We start from the raw sequence: 23,898 nt of genomic DNA on the forward strand, positions 1-23,898 counted from the left end.
TTTTTTTTTTTTTTTTTTTTTTTTTTTGGTATTCTTAAAGTAAACTTAGCATAAAGAAAATGCTATTGAGAAAATTATAAGTAAAATAAAGTACATTTACGGTACTATACTGTATTTATCAGTGCTGTAAGTTTCCATTGCCTGTTTACATGATGAATCATCTGTCAGCACCTACATCAATATTGTCTTACATGTTACAAAACACTGTAGGTGTTATATGTATTACTGACACTACACATCAAAAATGAAAAGATGGGAAAGTCCCTGGCAGTCCAGTGGTTAGGACTTGGTGCTGTCACTGCCGTGGGCCTGAGTTCAATCCCTGGTCAGGGAATTAAGATCCTGCAAACCGTGTGGTGAGCCAAAATAATTAAAAAAATAATAATAATAATGAAAAAGAAATTCATATTTACGTATAACGATTCCTGCACTGATAATGAAGAAGCAACAATATGACTGCTTTATGATAGCTTAGTGTTAAGTGATATGATTGCTCTTCATGTTAGCCTAGTCTATTTATATATATACTTTTATAATTTTTAAAAATATTTATTTATTTGGCTGCACTGGGTCTTAGTTGCAGCAGGCGGGCTCCTTAGTTGCGGCTCGCCAGCTCCTTAGTTGTGGCATGCAAACTCTTAGTTGTGGCATGCATGTGGGATCTAGTTCCCTGACCGGGTATCGAACCCAGACCCCATGCATTGGGAGCATGGCGTCTTAACTACTGCTCCACCAGGGAAGTCCCTAGCCTATATATTAATGAATGAATCGGTATAAAAATGTTATGGCATACAGCATTACAGTCATGTTCATAATACAATATCGGAAAAATTGTTATTTTTTTACAAAAGTGGTGACAGACTGATATGCAATTTCTCCAATTACAGTAGAGAGGCATATAGTATGGTAATGTAATTCTTTGAAAGCAAAATTATAAAACAGTAAGAAAACTAAACATTATTAATTTTATATTAAGTATCACTCACCTTATGCCTACATAAGGATAGGCTATCCACTTCAATACAAGTCTTGCACACAATGGTCTACACCAGGGGTTCTCAACCCTGGGCTGCACAGAGGAAGTGAGCGGCGGGCTGAGAATCTAATGCCTGACGATCTGAGGTGGAGCTGAGGCAGTGATGCTAGCGCTGGGGAGCGGCTGCAGACACAGATTCTCGTTAGCAGAGAGGTCTGACTGCACACAGACCATAATAAACAATTGCTTGCAGACTCATATCAAAACCCTATCAGTGAGCGGCAAGTGAAAGCAAGCTCAGGGCTCCCACTCATTCTGCATTTTGGTGAGTTGTATAATTATTTCATTATATATTACACAATAAATGTGATGTGCTCAAATTATCCCTAAACCATCCCTCCCCTCCTCCCCCCGGCCCCTGGTCCATGGAAAAATTGTCTTCCACGAAACTGGTCCCTGGTGCCAAAAAGGTTGGGGACCACTGGTCTACATGATGAATACGTAGGTGATGATGATGATGGTGACACAAAAACATCTCATACAGTTAGATTTTCACACGAAGATACACACATACGCAGGAGATAAGTTTATTAACTGTAGGACGTGACAATGATTTACTATTTGTTAAGTAGAAGTAGATCATCATAAAGGTCTTCATCCTTGTCGTCTTCAGGTTGAGTAGGCTGAGGAGGAGAGAGAGGAGGAGAGGTTGGTCTTGCTCTCTCAGGTAGCAGAGCCGGGAGAGGTAGAGGCAGGAGAGGTAGGCACCCTTGGTGTAATTTTACAGAAATACATCATAATTTATCTCTGACTTTTTTGCTTCTTGTCTCTAAAAATGTTTCTATATGGTGCCAACCCTTCTTCCGCCATTTGCTTTAGTTTCAGTGCTTGTATCATAGAAGGATCCATGTCATAAAAGAAGTCAAAAGCAGTGTTGAATAATTGGAACTCTCCTGCCAGATTGTTCCATGTCAGTTTGGTTTCTGTCACCGCTTCTTCTGTGTCTTCTTCCTCATCGTGTGGCTCTGGTTGGAAGTGCTCGTCTACATCAGATCCTCTTCTGGGAATTCCTCGGGCATGGTGCCTATTAGCTCTTGAATTTCTCCAAGATCCATATCTTAAAACCCTTCACCTCCCACCTCTTTTGCCATGTCCACATCTCTTTCATGATTTCCTCCGTTGGCTCTGTTGTAAAGTCAGACACACAACATCTAGACACAGTTTTCTCTAGCAGGAATTTATTGTTACAGGCTTGATGGCTTTCACGGCTTTTTCTCTAACAATGATGGCATTTTCAGTGGTGCAATCCTTCCAGACTTTCATGATGTTCTCTCTGTTGGTGTTCTCTTCCATAGCGTTGACAATCCTTTCCATAGAGTACTGTGTGTAATGAGCCTTAAAGGTCCTTATGACCCCTGCAATCTAGAGGCTGAATTAGATGTTTGGGGGCAAGTAGACTACTTCAGCGCCTTCAGTGTTGAACTCATGGGGCTCTGGGTGGCTAGGGGCGTTGTCCAGTATCATAAGAACCCAAGGCAGTCCCTTACGGGCAAGGTACTTTTTGTCTTCAGGGACAAAGCATCGATGAAACCAATCCAGAAAAAGTTACTCATTGTCCAGACCTTCTTGTACAACCAAAAGACAGCTTGTGTTTATCTTTTCCTTCAAGGCTAGTTAGCAGCTTTATAGGTACGGGCAGTCCTGATCGTAAATCTGTTGCTGAACCCAAGTTGGTGTGCCCGATTCCCAATGAGGCCCCATATATTTTATGCATTCATGACATACCTAACTTTTTCTTATTTTTCAGTATTTTTAGGCTATGCAGTTCGTCTGCGAGGTCTTTCAAATTGTCACAAATCTCCAAAAATTTTTCCAAATATTTATTGAACAAAATCCATGTGTAAGTGGACCTGTGTAGTTCAAACCCACGTTGTCCAAGGGTCAACTGTATATATACAATATTATTCAACCATAAAAAAGAAATAAATCCTGCCATTTGTGACAACATGAATGCCCTTTCAGGGCATTCATGTTGAGTGAAATAAGTCAGGCAAATTCTGTATAATCTCACTTATACGTGGAATCTGAAAAAAAAAAAACCAAACTCAGAAACAGAGAAGAGACTGGTGTTTGCCAGAGGCGGGGGTAGGGAGTGGGAGAAATGAGTGAAGGTGGTCAGGAGGTACAGACTTCCTGTTATAACATAAATAAGTTCTGGGGATGTAATGTCCAAGATGGTGACTATAGTTACCAATACAGGTTTCCCCACTATCTGAAAATAGAGCATTCCTGTGAAACCTTTGGCAAGCTCAGATTGTGTAAAGTGAAGAAGCTATTAACTTAGGGACACATCTTGCAAACAGATGCACAGAATAAATGGAGATAAAGCACAGATGCTCACAGACACAGTACAAAGCTATGATGGCTTGATGGTGAGATGCTGAGCATAGTTTCTGGGGAAAGAGCTTGGCAGTTCCACTCTCCTTGCTTGGGGTTCAAGCCACCCCTATAAGAGCTCGCTACCAAACAAACTCTGATGCTATTTTTGCTTTTCACCTTTTTTCATAAAAGCAAAAATCCTCTTCAGATTTCTTTCAGTTAGTGAAAACAGGTGCTAATGCAGGTCTTTTGTAAAAGTGAAGTGGCATAAAGTGAACTTTCAAAAAGTGGGGGCTACCTGGACTCTATTATATATTTGAAAGTTGCTAAGAGAGATCTTTATTTAATTATTTATTTGTTTATTTTTTTTTTTATTGGAGTATAACTGCTTTACAATGTTGTGTTAGTTTCTGCTGTACAATGAAGTGAATCAGCTCTATGTATACATATATCCCCTCCCTCTTGGACCTCCCTCCCACCCTCCCACCCATCCCACCCATCTAGGTCGTCACTGAGCACCGACCTAATCTTCCTGTGCTTTATAGCATGTTCCTGCTAGCTATCTATTTTACAAATGGTAGTGTATTTATGTCACTCCTAATCTCCCAATTCATCCCACCCTCCCCTTGCCCACTGTGTCCACATGTCCGTTCTCTACATCTACGTCTCTATTCCTGCCCCGCAAATAGGTTCATCTGTACCGTTTTTCTAGATTCCACATATATGCATTAATATATGATATTTGTTTTTCTCTTTCTGGCTTACTTCACTCTGTATGACAGACTCTAGGTCCATCCACATCTCGAGAGTAGATCTTCAGAGTTCTCATCACAGGAAAAAAACTTTAGTAACTGTGTGAGATGATGGATGTTAACTGAACTTATCGTGGTACTCGTATTACAATAAATACATATATCTAATTGTGATGTTGTACACCTGAAACTAATACAGTGTTATATATCAACAATATCTCAATAAAACTGGGGGGGGGCGCCTCTCAAAACTCAATAATAAGAAGATAAACAACCCAATTTTAAAAGGCAAAAGATGCAGCAGACATACTACCAAAGAATATGTAGGATGTCATACAAGCATCTGAAAGGATACAATTGCAAATTAAAACCATGATGAGATATAATATGCCTCTTGGAATGGCTAAAATTAAAAATTCTCATCCAACCAAGCGTTGGTGAGGACATGGTACAACTAATTCTCATACACTGCCAATAGGAATATAAAGTGATACACCCTCTTTGGAGAACAGTTGGCACTTTCTTAAAAAGTGACACAGACACCTCCCATAGGAGTGAGGTATGCTACTCCTTGGTATTTATTCAAGGAATCTGAACTCATACATCCAAACCACGACTTTTATACCAATGTTCATAGCAACTTTATTTGTAAGATCCCCAAAGTAGAAACAATCCAAATTCTATCAACAGGTGGATGAATTGAAATGTTGTGTTATATCTATATAATAGACTACTCCCCAGCGATTAAAGGGAATGAACTGCTGATAATGGGCATACCTTCTTTTACCTTGTTTTACTGCATTTCTCTATATTGTGCTTCACAGATATTCCTTTTTTTTCTTTTTTTTTTGATATTGCATTTTTTATAAACTGAAGTGTTGTGAAAACCCTGCCTCGAGGGAGTCTGTCGGCGCCATTTTTCCAAAAGTATTTGCTTACTTTGTGTCTCCGTGTCACATATTGGTAATTCTCACAATATTTCACTTATTCAATAATTATTTAAATCATTATTGTATTTGATACGGTGGTCTGTGATCAGTGATCTTTGATGTTATTACTACAATTCACTGAAGGCTCAGATGATGGTTAGCATTTTTTAGCAAGAGTGTATTTTTTTTTAAGAGTGTATTTGTTGATTAAGGCACGTACATTGTTTTCTTAGGTATAACGCTATTGCATACTTACCAGACTGCAATATAGTGTGAACATAATGCTTATATGCTCCAGGAAACCATAAAGTAGAAAAAAATGGCTGGCATACAAATAATCAGTTCCTCAGCTGCACTAACCTCACTTCAAATGCAGCTAAGGACCACCCTACTGAACAGCGCTAAGGAATATTTCCATCATGCAGAAAGTTCCCTTGGAAAACACTGCTCTAAGGACCTCCACTCCTGATTGATAGTAAGACGTACCTTTTATGAAATTATATTTCCTACACACTTTCCTGTTGGCCACTTTCCCTTGATTACATTTTTAAAAAAATATTATTTATTTATATTTTTGGCTGCGTTGGGTCTTCATTGCTGCTGCGCGCGGGCTTTCTCTAGTTGCGGCGAGCGGGGGCTACTCTTTGTTGCGGTGCGCGGGCTTCTCATTGCGGTGGCTTCTCTTGGTGCGGAGCACGGGCTCTAGGTGCGTGGGCTTCAGTAGTTGTGGCACGTGGGCTCAATAGTTGGGGCTCACGGGCTCTAGAGCGCAGGCAGGCTCAGTCGTTGTGGCGCACGGGCTTAGCTGCTGCTCCGCAGCGTGTGGAATCTTCCCAGACCAGGGCTCGAACCCGTGTCCCCTGCCTTGGCAGGCGGATTCTTAACAACTGCGCCACCAGGGAAGTCCCTCCCTTGATTACGTTTTGTTTTGTTGTAAGACAAACACGTATATTCTTTTTAAGGTGTGCATGGATCAACATCATTGTCTTTATTTTGTTTTACAGTTGTTTTTTCCGCAATGATATTTGAGACTATCACAAATCAAGATCTGCCTGTGATCAAGTGTGTTTTAATCAACCATAGAAACAATGATTCATCAGTGGGGACATCATCATCGAATCCCTTGGTAAAGTAATATTAAAATGACAACTTTAGCTATTTTCTCTAGAGACCATACTTTGTAAGCTATTGACACCTGCCATGGCTGATGGGCTTTTCTTTTTTGTGTATTTAAGTATACTATGTACTCATATCTGGTACAGATGAGCGTCTCTACTCATTGCTACCTGGCACTCCATTCCATCAAGAGCCTTGTTCTCTTTGGGTTTAGATTCAGGAAGGACAGTGATACTAGAATGAGTAAGAAACAGGAATTTCCCTTTCTCCTTAAAAAGAAGCCAGGCTTCTCTCTCAAGCCTGAATCCCTAATTTCCAACTGTCTCCTGGATTTAGGTAAGTAGATTTTTCCATTTGCTCATTGAGACACACCTGTATAATTTATTTCATTTCTATTTCCCCAAGCATCTTCTTGTTTTAATGGATTTCTGTTTATGGCCCTGTCTAGTTCCTAGGCTTGAAAGCTCAGCCTTGTTTTGGACTGCTTCCTCTCCCTTGACCTCATATTCAGTCAGTTACCAAGTCTTGTCAATTTCCTTTCTTTCCTAGTTCTCCTGTAACCACCTCATATTCCCTAGTCCCCCTGCCGCTTCCCTAATTCCGGCCCTCATAGTCACAATAATATCGTAAGTGGCTTCTTCCTTCTACAGTTCAGCTCACGTAGGGCTGCCACATGGGTCTTCCTGAAGCAGGGCTACGTCCTTTACAGCCCGGCTTGGTCTTCCCACGGCTTCAAGTGACATGCACGTCGCTCCATAATCTGGCTCTGACTCCAAGTTCCAACCTTGTTTGTCGTTACTCTTCTTCATGCTATTCATCTATCACAGCCTAGCTATTTACTCAAATGAAGGAAGCTTAAATAACCGAGAAGTGAAAATATTAAAAGTCTATATACAATAAAAAGTGAACATAAATTAGCCACTTCTATGGCTTTTATCCAGTTAAGGATTCATACAGATATATAGTCACTCTGTTTTCTTTAACGTAAGTATAATACATAGACACATGCCATGATGCCCTGGACCCCCCCACTTCCCTCCCAAAATCAGAGATATTAAAAATATTCTCAAATTTTAAGCAGTGTGAAATAGGCGTCAATAACAACCTTCTACATGCATGTAAAACTCCTGATTTTTTTTTTTTTTTGGCCGTGCCACTTGGCTTGCGGGATCTTAGTTCGATCAAACCCATGCCCTTGGCAGTGAAAGGGCAGAGTTCAGTTCCCTGGACCGCCAGGGAATTACCCTAAAACTCCTGATTTAATACATGATTCTTTTTTATGCCAGAAGCATGGTTGGTTTAACTTTTTAACACATATTGGTGTCATAACACATTGACTTATTAATAATTAAGGCATTTTGCATACATAGTATTTTTGTGCAGACAAGAAAAAGTTTAATATTATTTGCTATGACAATTTAAAGTCTTAGTGTCTTTTATTTAGTATTTATTTATTTATTTGGCTGCATCGGGTCTTAGTTGCGACACGCAGTATCTTTCGGTGTGGCCCACGGGCTCTTCGTTGTGATGCATGGGCTTCTCTCTAGTTGTGGCATGGGGGCTCCAGAGCGCACAGGCTTAGTTGCCCCGTGGCATGTGGGATCTTAGTTCCCCGACCAGGGATCGAACCCGCGTCCCCTGCATTGGAAGGCGGATTCTTAACCACTGGACCACCAGGGAAGTCCCTTTAAGTGTCTTTTCAATGTGAGAAAATAGCTGCACACATTTAAGTGTTTTCTTATAAAACACAAGCTTTTTTTAAAAAAAATTAATGATGATTGATCTCAGTTCCTAGTATTAAGTGCTGCATTGTGTTCTATGTCGTATAAATTATATTCTTATGCAATATTCAGGGTTGTATTAAGACCTAGTAATTCTGAAACAACATCAGACAACAGTATTTGTTATACAACACCAGAATACAGTATTTGTGTGCAGTTCTTTTTGTCTTTGACCTTATAGTGTCCAAAGCATTATTTTCCGAAGTTATTTATGTTCGTTCTTTTCTTTCCCACCACCTTCACTCTGGTTATGTTAGTTATTTGTGATACAATTAACTTCACTTGGCTTGTATTCCATTTTGAGTTCCCCCTATATCCTGGTTGGCTTTAATGATTTACTTTTTTGAGTATGTGCAACATGACTATGGTCCTGAAAGCTAAAGCTGTGTACTAAAAGATATACTCAGGGCTTCCCTGGTGGCACAGTGGTTAAGAATCCGCCTGCCAATGCAGGGGACACAAAAGCCCACACGCAGCCAAAAGTAAATAATTAAATAAATTAAAAATATATATATATACTCAGAGAAGTGTCATGCCTTCTTCATGCCTACTACCAAGTTTCCAGCCTTTTTCCACCTAAGTAAATAATTAAATAAATTAAAAAAATATATATATACTCAGAGAAGTGTCATGCCTTCTTCATGCCTACTACCAAGTTTCCAGCCTTTTTCCACCTACCTCCTGAACTTCACCAGTTCCTTTAGAATTTTTGTATTATTCCTGTTTCTCGTGCACAAAGGAGCAGATACATGTGTATTTTCTTAATCTCCTTCCTTCTTACACGAAGGGTAGCATACTTGAAAGTAGATACTTTTTGCCCTTAGCTTTCTTCACTTAACAGTCTATCCAGGAAATCACTGCATATCAGTTCATGGAGTTTGTCCTCATCCTTCTTTATGTCCTCCATTGTGTGGATGGACCATAGTTTATTCAGTCAATGTCCTATGTATGAGCATTTTGGTGGTTTCTAGTATTTTACAACTGTAAATAATGGTGCATTTAATTGCTGGAGATATAGCCCTCAAAATAGGATTGCTGGCTCAGAGGGTGAAGTGTACAGTAGTTCAGTTAGGTGTTGCCGAATTCCAGTTCCCCTGCAGAAGCGTTGCACCTGTTTGCATTCCCCCAGCAATGTGTGAGAGTAGCTGTTTCCTCACAGCCTCCCTGACAAAATGTGTTGTCATACTTTAAAATTTGTGCCAATACTTTAAAATTTGTACCAGTCTGATAGATAAGGGATATCTCAGTGTTGTTTTGAGTTTTTCTGGTTATGAGTGAGCTTGAACATTTTCTCATATGTTCGAGGGCCATTCTTTATAGCTTTTTTGTGAATTGTCTATTCATTTCTTTTTCCCATTTTTTCTTTTTTCTTTTCCCCCTTATTGTTTATTTATTTATTTCGGCACCAGGTCTTAGTTGCAGCGTGGGGGATCTTCATTGCACCATGCAGGATCTTTAGTTGTGGCATGCGGACTTCTTAGTTGCGGCATGTGGAGTCTAGTTTTCTGACCAGGGATCAAACCCCGGCCCCCTGCATTGGGAGCGTGGAGTCTTATCCACTGGACCATCAGGGAAGTCCCTCTGTTTCCCATTTTTCTACTGTCTTTTGGCTCCTGTGTCCCTCAATGTTAAAAAAAAATTATTTTTTCCTTTTTTTGGCCCGCGTTGTGAGGATTGCAGGATCTTAGTTCCCTGAATAGGGATTGAACCTGGGTCCTGGGCAGTGAGGATGTGGAGTCCTAGCACTGGACTGCCAGGGAATTCCCTAAAAAAATTATTTACATATTAGGGATATTAGTCCTTTATTTCCTTTATCTGTAATACGCATTGCAAATATTTTCTCCTAGCATGTCAGGTTTTTGTTTTTACTTTTTTTTTAATAACTCAATTTTTAAAAAACTATTTATTGTGGCTGTATTAGGTCTTCGTTGCTGCGCTCAGTCTTCATTACGGTGCACAGGCTTCTCATTGCGGTGGCTTCTCTTGTTGTGGAGCATGGGCCCTAGAGTGCATGGGCTTCAGTACTTGCAACATGCGGGCTCAGTAGTTGCGGCTCGAGGGCTCTAGAGTGCAGTCTCAGTAATTGTGGCGCACGGGCTTAGTTGCTCCGCGGCATGTGGGATCTTCCCGGACCAGGGCTCAAACCCGTGTCCCCTGCATTGGCAGGTGGATTCTTAACCACTGCGCCACCAGGGAAGTCCCTGTTTGACTTTACTTTATGTCCCTCTTTTAAGATCCAGCTCAATTGCTGTACTCCAGTGAAGCATTCCCACCCCCACTATCCCAGCCTGGAAGTCACCTCTCTCTCCTCAGAAGGTTCAGAGCACTTAAATGCACCTTTCAGAGTAGTCAGTATCTGTTTATGGGGCACATCATATTTCACTTTTAGTTATTTCTTCCTATTAGAGTCAAAACTCAAGGACAAGGTCAGTGTCTTTTTTCCCCTAGCCCCATTGCGCCCAGCAGGTGGTCTAGCACTTATCAGATATTGACTAAATAACTCACCAGATACTAACTGAAGAAATGAACAAATAAAATCAGAAATATGGCTTATGGTCAGTAGCAGAAGAGCTACCCTACCCTGCTCTTCACCTGCAGAAGCTTGTGTGTGTGTGTGTGTGTGTGTGTGTGTGTGCGCGTACACACGTGTGAGGGCTACACTATGTGTTGGGGGGTAGGAGGTGAGGGGTCCAGCAGCAGAAGTTGCTAGCACACCATCCTCTCAATATATCTCAGTTACTTAAAGCAGGCAAGGGGTGTGATGGTGGCAATGAGCCTATGGGGATGTCTGCCCAGAGCATACTGGGTTGGCCACAAAGTGTGTTTGGGTTTGTCTGTAACATCTTATGGAAAAACCTGAACAAACTTTTTGGCCAACCCAATATTTTAGTTTTTAAGTTCCCTCTAACACAGATACTAATTTACTATTACTATGTAGATGCTTATCTGCATACCAGTAATCACAAAAACATATACCTATGTATTCTTTCTTTGTTTTTGTTTTTCTTTGGCCGAGCCACGCGGCTTCTGGAATCTTAGTTCCCTGACCAGGGATCGAACCTGGGCCCCCAGCAGTGAAAACATGGAGTCCTAACCACTGGACACCACGGAGTTCCCTATACCTATGTGCTTTAATTTTATGATTATTATCTGTATATTAGTTTGTGATTGTGAGGGCTGCCATAACAAAGTCTCAGACTGGGTGAGTTAAACCACAGAAATTTATTGTTTCATAGTTCTGGAGGCTAGAAGTCTAAAATCTAGATGTCGTCAGGCTTGGTTCCTTCTGAGGCTGTGAGGGAAGGATCTGTCCCAGGCCTCTCTCCTTGGCTTGTATGGCCATCTTTCTGTTCACAGGGTGTTCTCCCCGTGTGCTTGTCTTCTCCAAATTTCCTCTTCTTATAAGGACATCAGTCATAAGATTAGAACCCACCCTAACGGCCTCATTTTGACGGGATCACCTCTGTAAAGGCCCGGTTCTGAATAAGGTCACATTCTGGGGTACTGGGGGTTAGGACTTCAACATATGAATTTGGGGGACTTCCCTGGTGGTCCAATGGTTAGGACTCCGAGCTTCCACTGCAGGGGGCATGGGTTCGATTCCTGGTCAGGGAACTAAGATCCCACATGACACATGGCACAGCCAAAAAAAAAAAAAATGAATTTGGGGGGAACACAGTTCAACCCATAACAGTCTATAAAACATTTTCGAAATGCAGCCTAAAATTATCTGTCTTTTCTTTAGAGACTTGTAATTTATAGGCATCTTGGTCAGACGTATGATCCTCAGTGGGTTATGATGGGCTTGGCTGTTGTGTGCCATATGTCAACGTGTGTTTATTTGATAAAGGTTCCAGCTAAGAAGAAGATGCATTGAACATGCACTTGTAGTAAATTCACGTCATTTTGTCTATGACATAGGCATCAGAATCCCGAGAAGACCTGGACTGTGCCTTGAGGCCTGAGAGCACAGAGGCAGTCTACGAAGCGGCCACCGTGGAGGTGGACGTGACTGCATCCATCACACTGCAAGTGCTGGTCACCACCCCGGGGAACATTTCCTGTCTCTGGGTCTTTAAACACAGCTCCCTGAATTGCCAGCCACACTTTGATTTACAAAACAGGTAAGCAGGGGCGGGGCAATGTGCAACCGTAAGGATTTTTGGAGGAATAGTTTCTTGCCATACAGAGACTTTCTTGCTTCATTTAGAGTTTCTTTTCCAATCTCTGTACATGTTCACTGTAACTCTTATTTCCAGTGAAAGAAAATAAACTAAAAAATAGCTAAGGCATGGATACATGACCTTTTACAGCGGTCAAAACCCATAGGACAAACAACACAAAACGTGAACCCCAGTGTAAACTGTGGACTTTAGTTAATACCAGTATTGGTTCATCAGTTGTAACGAATACACCACACCTATGCAAGATGTTACTAATAGAAAAGCTGTGTGTGAGGGGTGGGAGTGGGGCGAGGGTGTATGCAGGATCTCTCTGTACTTTCTGCCTAATTTTTTTTTTCTCCTTAATTTTTCCATAAACCTAAAATTGCTCTAAAAAATAAAGTCTATTCATTTAAAAACTTATATACAGATGTATAGGTATATTTAGGGCCTAAGAAAGCAGTGATGACTGGCAAAATGTAAAACAAATAGTGAAGAGTATTTGGGATTTTAAAGATGGCTTGTTTTTTAAACTGGATTTTGTCTTAAAGGTAAAAACTTAGGGAGTTTTCATTCCGTTCTGGTTAAAGTAGCAAGGAGCTTTCTAGTTAAAGCAGTGAGAAGCTTCTTTCTGGGAAATCCTTGGGGAAGAACCCTTGGCTTTACCTAGTTTGTTTCACAGTATGTTGAGCAGAATTGCAATGATATGTGATATCCACAAAGCATTTTAGTAAGAAATTGATCTGTATGTGGGGAACGTTGGTCTCACCATCCAGAAAGATATCATGGCCAAGGTTTGTAGATTGACCACCAAGCCTGTGTCTAACCCTGGGCTGACTGCTGCCCCCTGCTGTCCGAGCCCAGGTGGGGCAGGAAGCAAGGGGCACAGGCCACTGAAATGCCCACTTACTAATTCTAAGGTGCTTTATTCTCTAATTCTTGGGGTGCTCAGGTGCCCCGAAGCTGTAGAAGAGCCACTGTCTTTCTAGGAGCAATGCAGGAAATGGCCCCTCGATGACCCAAAGGGGGTTCCGTGCCACCTGAGACATGGGAGAACATCTGTGACTGACTTGTACCAAGTATTCACATTTGTGTCTTTAAGGTCAAACCAATGTTTAAGTAATTTTCAGGACAGTAGCTATAATTCTGAAGTTTGGTTCTAAATCTTAGAGCACATTCATTTTCCTTTCCTCTTTTGAGGCCATGTTACTCACTTCTCTGTTTTGCTTACTTTTCTCTTGGGGTTAAACCAAAGGCAATCTTCTATTAAGAATTTTGGCTTAAAGAAATGTTCTGGGGCTTCCCTGGTGGCGCAGTGGTTGGGAGTCCGCCTGCCGATGCAGGGGACGCGGGTTCATGCCCCGGTCCGGGAGGATCCCACATGCCGCAGAGCGGCTGGGCCCATCTTATTAAAATCTGATGCCCCAACAGTTCTTGTTAGATTGAGGCCAAAAAAACGCAAAGTAAAAAAGTAGAGTTCTTTTTACTCTGCTAAGAGGTTGCCTTTTTTTTTTTTTTTGAGGTTGCCTTTTTATTCTAGGACAGGCAGCCCAAATCATAGGTCTTATGTGGATGAGTTAACTTAGTACCAAAACATTTTTAGCAACTTCTCCATAGTAAAGAGTTACTGAAATTAAATCTGGGCTTAGACTCATAGCCAGACAGATTGCACACCTAAGCTTTGATAACCGTCTTAGAGTTTTGTATGATATGCCCAAGAGTTCTCACGTGATACCAGGAGAGTGAAGGTTCAGAGGAAGAGAGCACATCCCCAGGGTACCTGCATAACCAGAAAATACATATATTCCTTACTAATTTACTGCCTATATGAACGCAGGCACAAGTACTCTGGAACCGTGCTGCTTGGAGCTCTAAATCAGGGCTGTTCCAATGTCCTGTGCTTGGTTCGCCTGGGGTCTTGTTCAAACGCAGATGTCGATTCAGTAGGTGTGGACGGGGCCTGAGATTCTGCACAGACTCTCCCAGCTGATGCCAAGTGTTGAGCAGTAACGTCTAAAGGTCAGAAAGTGTCCATTTAAATCCAACACTACTCAACCGACTGCTAGAGCGTATTCTAAGCTCTAAGGAGGACAGATATCACCAAACACACATCAAAGTGTTTCTTTGAAGAGAATGCCCCTAGCCAAATTTATCTTTACAAGGATCTGAAAAGTTAGAAATACTCACATTGAGACATCTCTCCTTTGTGATATATCAGTGTAATTACTACCTCATAGGAAAATGCTTTGTGTCTGATTTTTTTTTTTTTTTTTTTTTGCGGTACGCGGGCCTCTCACTGTTGTGGCCTCTCCCGTTGCGGAGCACAGGATCCGGACGCGCAGGCTCAGCGGCCATGGCTCACAGGCCCAGCCGTTACGCGGCACGTGGGATCTTCCCTGACCGGGGCACGAACCCGCGTCGCCTGCATCGGCAGGCAGACTCTCAACCACTGCGCCACCAGGGAAGCCCTTTGTGTCTGATTTTGCTTGAATTCTTTCCTCTAGAGGGGGTGGGAGGGGGGCACAAAACGGACTGTTCTTGATGTCAGTGAGTCTTGCTTGTACCGTCATCTGGTTCTGCACGTGGGGCACGCCGGCTGGTGGCCGGGTGGCCGGCAGATACGCCTGTGGAGGATGGTTTGTCATTGGCAGGAATGGTCCACTACTGCCAAGGAGGGCGTCCCACCAAGTCTATACGTTTTTGGTAGGAGTTTTCCCTCCGAGGGGCTTGGGCAGCATGAGGTGAAGGTGCTCACTCCCAAGGGAGGGACTGGATAAAGGTCAAGGTGAAGCTAACAAGGCCCAGGCTGAGCGCCGGCACAGGACAGGAGCTGCGTTCTCCACCGAGGTGGACCAGAGGCGCCCAGCCACCTTCTGACTCAGTGTGAAATTCGAGGGTTTTTGTTTCACACGTTTTCCAGATTAACCAGTTCTCTTTCTTGTGTTTCAGAGGAGTTGTCTCCATGGTCATTTTGAAAATGACAGAAACCCAGGCTGGAGAATACCTACTTTTTATTCAGAGTGAAGCCACCAATTATACAGTATTGTTTACAGTGAGTATAAGAAGTAAGTGCTGTTTGCTACTCGGTACCCTCAATATTCTAAAGGAGCAGTTAGAACCCAAGAGCTCTTACCGGCTTCCCCAGACACACGAGCCAGGTTTCCCTCAATACGTAGTTGAATTAATTGAACTCACTTCAACCGCCCCGTCACCTGTTGAGATCCTGATGTGACCCACGGACGGTGAGAGTGAATGCTTTTCCGAACCCAGGGCATCCTCTATTTTCCGGCTCCCCGTTTTTTTCAGCCACGGATGGATGACAGGAAAGAAGTGGAAAGCATTTTGACCGTGGAGTCAGAAGACCTGAGTTCTTATTCTGGATCTGATACGACCACCTTGGGCAGGTCACGTAGTTTCTCTGAGCCTCAGTGTTCGGATCTGTAAAATGGGGATACCCATACACACCTCAGGATTTCAAGAGCTTAGAGCTATCCAACAGAGCGGTCTGAGGTGATGAGAATGTCTGCTCTGTCCAGTAAGGTAGCCACTGGCCACATGTGGCTGGTGAACACTTGAAATGTGGCCAGCGTGACCAAAGTTTTCATTTTGATCAATTAAAAATTCCATTTAAATAACCACACGGACCTGGCGGCTCCTGTGTTCATACAAACACCAGATCGCTATGCAAACCATCAGGAACAACGCGGAAGTTCTCACCCAGGGAAGCAGCTGTGCAGTTGGCTGAACCACCATCTGCGTGTCTCCTGGCTTCTCCTTCTTTCCACCCACTTACGCGCAGGCCTGCGGTTGTGTGGACTCAGCCCTGTACCCACTGGCTGCTTTACCCCACATGACAAATGGGTACTAGCGGTGGAGGCGTTCACATGGGTCCCGCTGCCTTTAGGGGCCAGGGCAGTGCTCCAGAAACTCTGGGTTTATCCATTTTAAAGCAAGCTCCCAGGCTACGCCTTGGTGTGTCTTGCCAGGCGGAGGCTGTGGTGCACGTGTGTCCAGCCCACAGAGGTGCGGGGCTCAGGGGGAACCACGGTTCCCCTTGGCCGAGGCTGTTCTGCACCCACCATCGCAGGTGAACGGCTTGCTGAGAGGTATGGAAACGGGCACGACAGCCCGAGGCCGAGCGTGGCCAGGTCCACACTCTGGGCCACACTGCACTGGGTCTCGCACTCAGAGCTGCGAACAGAAGAGCACTCGTGGCCGTTGCGATTCCCACAGGTGTCATCTGACCAGGGCTGGGGACAGGGTGTTAGGTTCCAAAGTCAGCCTGTCGGGCAGAAACCCAGCAAAGTCAAAATCGGTCAACATTTGTTTTGAAAAGCCTTTCAGTTACTCTGATATCTATAGGACCAGAGCCCTAGAAGGTCAGAAGTCAAGAGGTACCTCTTGTTTCTCTTTGATTTTGGTCTTTTTCCCTGTCCCCTCCCCAGTCCCCGACCCCCCTCTGTGGGACAGTAAATCCTCAGGTTGGAAGAGAATAAGAGATTTCTTGCTCTCTCTCTCTCTCTCTCTCTCTCTCTCTCTCTCTCTCTCTCTCTTTTTTTGTCAAGTGTTTATACTTGAATTTGTATAAAATAAATGGGCATCTGCTCTCTTTATTTAGGGTAACTTCTTTTCACTTAAGATTTACAATGTAAAAATAGTACAACAATCATTCAAGTAAGTTGTAACTGTTTTTAACGTGCTGCTGGGTGGTGGGATGCAAAAAAAATCAGGTGGGGTAGACTTGGCAACAGTCAACGTGAAAAAGAGGAAAGGGTTTCATGAACCACAAGTTCACTATTAACCAACAGTATGGCATGGTTGCTAAAAAAGGAAATCTGAACCTTGGCAGCGTTCACGAAAATGTAATGTCTGGGTTAAGGAAATTAGTGGAAAATTACTCTTTTCGGTTCTACAGTTTTTTCAGATGAATATTGACAAAACAGAGCAACCAGCATAGTGAAGATCTTAGAATTCCTTGAATTAGGAGCAGCTGAGGGAATTAAGAATGTTTAGCAGAGAGAAGGAAATATGTTTGAGGAGAGAAGAAGATTGATTGCAGTGTAACGTAGAGGAAACCCTGCTGGCATGAGTCAGGAAACCTGGGCTAACTAGTTAAAATGCCTTCGATGATAATGATATCCCTTGACCTCCGCATTTGATTTTAAATATTTGAAGGATTTTCATGTGGCAGCAAACTTCACTTTAAAAAAAAAATTGCTCTAGAGGGTAAAATTGGGACCAACGGTCAGCAATTACAGGGAGAGAAAGTAAAAACTACCAGAAAATGGGAAAAGATGTTTGGAAGTCACATGATCAACAACGGATGAATAGTCATAATAGGTAAAGAACTTCTATAAATCAATAAGAAAAAAACCAGTAGAAAAATTAACAAAAGACACGAGTAGGCATTTCACTATTGTCAGTAAACGTATTAAATTAATAACTGAGACATGCAAATTAGGGCCACAGTGAGATACCATTTTATACCCAGGAGATTGTTGAAAACAAATTGTCATTATGTGTAAAGCAGAAGTGCTCACACTATATGGACCAGCAGTTGCACTCCTAGGTACACTGTAAAGAAACTTACACACCTGCCTCACTAGGAATGCACAGAATGTTCATAGCACCATTGTTGGTGATACAAAATACAGGAAACAACCCAAATGTCCACTGCAAGAAAATGGACTAATAGATTGTGATATATCCACCAATGGAACGCAATGTAGTGGTAGCAAAATGAATTAAGCATAGCTACATGCAAAACCATGGATGAATCTTGAAAACATAAACTGAAGTTGTGAAAGACTGCATACTGAGCGATGCCGTATGTTGAAGCTCAAAAACAAACAAAACAAACCAGTGTATTGTTTAGGGCCACACATCTATGTGGTGAAATATGTGTGAAAGTATGAGAATGATAAACAGGAAATTCAGGATAAAGTTAACCTAGGCTTGAGAGACAAGGAGAAGCAGGACAAAAGTAGATTCAAAGATTTTTGTCATTATTCTGGTTATTAAGTTGAGCATGGGTCCACGGGTATTCGTTTTTATTATTATGTTTCAAAATTAACTCGTCATATATTCTTTGCTATGTATATACATATATATAAAGTATTAGATACTATTTTAAAACAGAATTTATTATAAGGAGGAAGATTGAAATTTAGCACGGGAAACTTTCTTTGGAAAAAAAAAATGGTTTGTTGAAAAATGGGAGGATCGACTCTGGGCGGTCATGAACTCCTGTTCCTAAGGGGTCCGAGCAGAAGCAGAGAGTTTATATGTGAAGGGAGGGGGAGGGGGAGAAGGGGCGAGGGGAGAGGTGTGAGGGTCCAATGTGAACAGGAGGCTAAGCCAAGCCTCTCAACTCTGTTCCAATTCTACCTCCATCCTACTATATTTCTGCCTAGTTCTAGATAAAATTATGGGAAGAAAGTTGGGTCTTAAACTATATAAGTATGTGTTATAAACTTTATGTTATTTCTACTTTTCTTTTTCCCATGCATATTGATATTTGTGTTTTTACGTGGCTTCACTCCACTAAACATTAGTTGTCTTCGGATTCATGAAATACCCAAAGACATTAGCTACGAGAATAAATGCTAAAGTTAGCATTTCAGCCAGAGTTGAATTTAATATATTGGTGAGGAGGGATATGTTATTATATCTATTTGGAGTGGAGCAGAAGACACCGCTATGGCACGAAAGGTTAACTTTTCTTAATGGTGCAGAATTCTTCTTTTGAGGAGGTTGCTAAGACAGTTTTTTTTTTTAATGTTTATAATATGAAGCATTTTTAATATTAAAACGTTAATAATTTATGATGCTTTAGATACACTGCTTTACACGTTAAGGAGACCTTACTTTAGAAAAATGGAAAATCAGGATGCCCTGGTCTGCATCTCGGAGAGCATTCCAGAACCAACCGTGGAATGGGTGTTCTGCGATTCACAGAGTGACAGGTATGACATGTGGAGAGAGAACTGCTTTTATGACTTTACTTTTTCGGTCTCTTTCTAATATAGTTGACATCGTACTGCCTGTACAATTTATCACCCTGTTAACAGGAAACGTTGGCTTTTTTTTTTTTTTTTTTTTTTTGCGGTACGCGGGCCTCTCACTGTTGTGGCCTCTCCCGTTGCGGAGCACAGGCTCCGGACCGGGGCACGAACCCGTGTCCCCTGCATCGGCAGGCAGACTCTCAACCACTGCGCCACCAGGGAAGCCCAGGAAACGTTGGCTTTTTAAAGAATGATTGTTGTGGACTTCCCAGGGAGGATGGTGGGGGACACCTTAGTGACGAGCCCTTTGGAGCGCCTCGTCTGTCACGTCACTGACCTGTAGGACCCTCCCTGGATATCACATGACACGAATAAAAGCCCTTTTAAGTTACACGATTGTCGACTCCCTGAGCATTTGGTTGGGGAAAAAGAAAGGTCCAGCTTTTAGTGTATAATTCCCTATAAGTAAGAAACTCCCTGTGAATAAATGTTTAATTTGTGATTATGATGTTTACTCTGGAAGAGCGGTTTAATACGATTGTTTAGGGATGTAGAATCTGCCTGGGTTTGAACCCTGCTTTGCTTATACCTGTGTGGCCTTGGGCAAGTTAGTTAACCCCTCCCCGCCTATCAGAAGAATGCGGGTGGGAGCAGTACTTACCTTAATACAATCGCTCTGATGAGTAAATGAACTGGTACATGTGAAGCACATAGAACAGTGCCTGGCAGGTAGTAAGAACCATATAAATGTTCACTTCTGTTTTTCATGTGTCATAGCTAAGTGTTCACAAAGTAACGGTTCATGCCCTTTGAACCAGTTAAAATTTACCAAACAACTTTTATTGAAAAAGGGAACTAAAGAGAAGGAGAAAAAGTGAAAAATCAGGTTACCAAATAATATGAGCGGATCCCAAATTTTAAACGAACAAGAAAAAGAGATTACCTATAGATGTATACGTCACACGTGCACAGAAAAGAAAAAGATTAGAAAGCTACACACAGCAAAATAGTAACCGTTGTTATCTCTTGGTGGTAGGAATATGGGCAATTTAATATTCTTTTCTTTGGGTTTTTCTGGATTTTCCAAAATAAACATAGTTATTGTTGTCTTATAATTTAAAAAAAAACTCAAGGAGTAATGCATAAACAAAGACGAGAATACATTTGACTAAAGTGATAAAGAGAAGAAATGTGACTATACACAGAGTCCAATAGCCGTATCTGCTTTGGGAAAGGTGATGGTTAAGGAGACGGGAGAGGGGAGGTGGTCCCTCAAATCCCGAGATGTGGCTGACACCCCTCAAGTGACACTGCCCTCTCCTCTGTGAGCTCCGGGGACTCGGGACATTTGCAACTGTGGCCTCTCTCCCTCTCACTGGTTGTCCTTTTCAGAGCTTCAAAGAAAGCATACCTACACCTTGTTAAGCTGTATTAAAACCTAATCATGCTTTTCCTTTTCTCCATTTTCTCTTTTTTCCCCCTTTTCTGTCTTTTCTCAGTTCTTCCATTCTTCCTCTCTCTTTAACAACCAAGAAGTCACCAAACACAAAGCCTTTTAAACTGTTTTATTATGTGATTCTCTCTAGATTCTCACTCTATTCTAATTGGGTGAGATGAGGAATTACTAACTAGTTGTGAATTGATTTGCCTTGTGACCTGCTCCTGTCTTTGCTTTCTTATCAGCCTCTTAAAATCTAGAACCTTTAATTTGGTTCTTCTCCTGAACATTCATTTGTAATTTTAAAAGATGTTTAGTCAACTGATATTTATTTTTTTAATAGGTCTTTACTGGAGTATAATTGCTTCACAACACTGTGTTAGTTTCTGTTGTACACCAAAGTGAATCAGCCATATGCGTACACGTGTCCCCATATCCCCTCCCTCCTGAACCTCCCTCCCACCCTCCCTATCCCACCCCTCTAGGTCATCGCAAAGCACCAAAGTCTGTCACACAGAATGAAGTAAGTCGGAAAGAGAAAAACAAATACCATATGCTAACCCCTATATATGGAATCTTAAAAAAAAAAATGGTACTGACATTTATTTTTTAATTGCAGCTGTAAAGGAGAAAGTCCAGCTGTCATTACAAAGGAGGCAAGTGTACTCCATGAGTTATTTGGAACAGACATACGGTGCTGTGCAAGAAATGAGCTGGGCAGGGAATGTACGAAACTCTTCACTATTGGTAAGACCATAGTATCATGTCGTTCTGTTCTCAGTGACTGTTCCTTAGAGATGAGCTGGGACTAATCATCACCCCTTAGGTCCTTACCCAATTTCAAAAAGTCTATAGCTCCTTCAGGCCATTTCCAGTGTAATATTTAGATTTCTGTGAGTGCTCATTTCTTCATAAGAGCCTTGTCGGTCTCTGAAAGACTCTTAATTTGAGATGGTTGGGAACATTTGAGATACCATCAAAATCTTTGTTCTGCAGAATTTTCAGGATATATTTTGTGATGAGGAAAAAAAAAAAATCACTATTTTTCTTACCCGGGGTGTTTTCATCTTCTAGATCTAAACCAAACTCCTCAGACCACACCGCCACAATTATTTCTTAAAGTAGGGGAACCCTTATGGATAAGGTGCAAAGCTGTTCATGTAAACCACGGATTCGGGCTCAGCTGGGAATTAGAGAATAAAGCACTGGAAGAGGTGAGAGGATGAGCTTCCATCCCAAAAATGCAGAAAAATGAACCAAGAGTCCAGGTGGAAATCACTCCATTCAAACTCTGTTTTATTAAAATCTAGGGCAGCTACTTTGAGATGAGTACCTATTCCACAAACAGAACTATGATACGGATTCTGTTTGCTTTTGTATCATCAGTGGGAAGAGACGACACTGGCTATTACACCTGCTGCTCTTCAGAGCATCCCAGTAAATCAGCTTTGGTCACCGTCCTAGGTAATGCGGGCTGCGCACGTAACCTGTACTCACGTGTTTAGTTGTTTTAGTGTGGAATGTAGGGCAGGTACTGCAAATTCTGCTTTCAGTATACTGTCAGTATCAAAAAGCCGAGAAAGAAACCGAATTAGGGGAGTTTTGTAAGTACAAGCTGCCCCTTCCTTTCCTTTCCTGGTTAAACCAAGCCCGCCTGAATGCCACTGTCTTTGCAGGTAGCACGTTGTAATGTGACCCTCTGTTTGTGGATTTTTGTCTTCCAGTAGGCTGGAAGTTTCCTAAGGACAGGAATAATCCCTTCTATCCTATACTCCCAGACCTGGCAGAGAACCAGACACAGACTCGACCCTTATTAAGCACTTGTTCTAAGAACTACCTGAGAACTGCCTCTCAAGGGTAGAACGCAATGGCCGAGAGGGTGGGACACGCACTTAGATGCATGGAAGTTTGGGTGGGCTCTGTAGGATCTGACAATAATCACGCTTTACGTAATCTCGGAGTAGGTGGCAGCCTTCGGCCATCATGAAAATGCTAAGAAGTGAAGGGATTCTCTTACTCAACTAATAAGGAAGTGTTCCATAGGGAAACCTTGTGAATATCTCCGGCTAGACTATTCTATTTGTGACCTGAGATTATTTTATGCGGAATGTGTCGCGAGGGGGCCGTTTTGGTTGAGGACAGGGATTGTCAGTGGGCCCCTCTGTGTCCATGGTTGGCCAGGCTGGGGGAAGCCCTTCAAGCCCTTGAACTTGTCAGCAAAATCTATAGGTTTACTTATACATTTCTTTGGGAAGAGTGTCAATTATTTGCATCTAATGCTGAGAGGAATCAGAAGGTGACATGCTCAGGCTTATCAATGGGGACAGGACTCCTGCGTTTCTTGTTAAACTACCAAATCTGAGTTTTCTTGCATAAAACTGATGAATAAAAATTTATTTATCCTCTCAATATATTTCCTCCATATGAATCTCATTATCTAACTTAAAAATGCATTTTTTTTAACAGAAAAGGGATTTATAAACGCTTCCAAATCAAGTGAAGATTATGAAATTGACCAGTATGAAGAGTTTTGTTTTTCTGTCAGGTTTAAAGCATACCCACAAATCAGATGTACGTGGACCTTCTCTCGAAAAGCATTTCCTTGTGAGCAAAGTGGCCTGGATGACGGGTACAGGTGAGCAAACTCAGCCCGGGACACATCATCGCTCTCTGGTTGCCCTCGAGAAGAGCGGTTTTGTATTATAAGTTTATGTGCTGTGACGTTGACACTGAAGGCGAGAAAGCAAACGGCAGATGTGAGGACACGGTAACAGCGCTTTCATCAGTTCAGATAGTGTAACCCACCGCACGAAAAATGGAAAGGATCATATCAGTCTGAGTCTGGCATTTTCTGAGTCACCAGATTGCTACTTCCCATTTGAGAGTACATGCTATTGGTACACGGAGCCTCTCTCAGCCCGTTTGCAGATGACTGAGGAAGTAAAACCCCTTAAAAACAGGAAAACACTACCTATAGGTGTGTTGATTTAAGTTTTCAAAAATAAATGCAGAAATAGCCCAGTGATGAGTGCTGAAGGAAAATCTTATTTTCCTGGGGATTTGTCCAACTGCAGTCAAGTTTCTCTTTGGAAGTCTCTTTTTTTTTTAATGGAAGTATACTTAATTTACAATGTTGGGTTAGTTTCAAGTGTACAGCACAGTGATTCATTTATACATACACACATACATATATATTCTTTTTCAGATTCTTTTCTATTATAGGTTATTACAAGATACTGAGTCCAGTTCCCTGTGCTATATAATAGGTCCTTGTTGTTTACCTATTTTACATATAGAAGTGTGTATATGTTAATCCCAAACTCCTAATTTATCTCTCTCCCCCCCAAAAAAACCAGCTCT

General features: G+C 41.9%; 1 protein-coding gene across 1 annotated transcript in view; it reads left to right on the forward strand.

Annotated features, from left to right (window-relative positions):
* The window catches only part of FLT3 (fms related receptor tyrosine kinase 3), a 75,506-nt gene that overhangs the window by 18,870 nt on the left and 32,738 nt on the right, over window positions 1–23,898 (forward strand). The window contains exons 4-12 of the mRNA XM_024755653.1: window positions 2,332–2,525; window positions 6,041–6,162; window positions 11,855–12,057; window positions 15,046–15,161; window positions 18,932–19,061; window positions 21,158–21,285; window positions 21,613–21,752; window positions 21,849–22,002; window positions 23,005–23,173. Coding sequence (XP_024611421.1) covers window positions 2,332–2,525; window positions 6,041–6,162; window positions 11,855–12,057; window positions 15,046–15,161; window positions 18,932–19,061; window positions 21,158–21,285; window positions 21,613–21,752; window positions 21,849–22,002; window positions 23,005–23,173 — 1,356 coding nt within the window. The remainder of the gene's footprint in view (window positions 1–2,331; window positions 2,526–6,040; window positions 6,163–11,854; window positions 12,058–15,045; window positions 15,162–18,931; window positions 19,062–21,157; window positions 21,286–21,612; window positions 21,753–21,848; window positions 22,003–23,004; window positions 23,174–23,898) is intronic.

This window comes from Neophocaena asiaeorientalis, unplaced genomic scaffold, assembly GCF_003031525.2.
Source record: "Neophocaena asiaeorientalis asiaeorientalis breed wild unplaced genomic scaffold, Neophocaena_asiaeorientalis_V1.1 scaffold59, whole genome shotgun sequence".
Classification (NCBI taxonomy): Eukaryota; Metazoa; Chordata; class Mammalia; order Artiodactyla; family Phocoenidae; genus Neophocaena; species Neophocaena asiaeorientalis.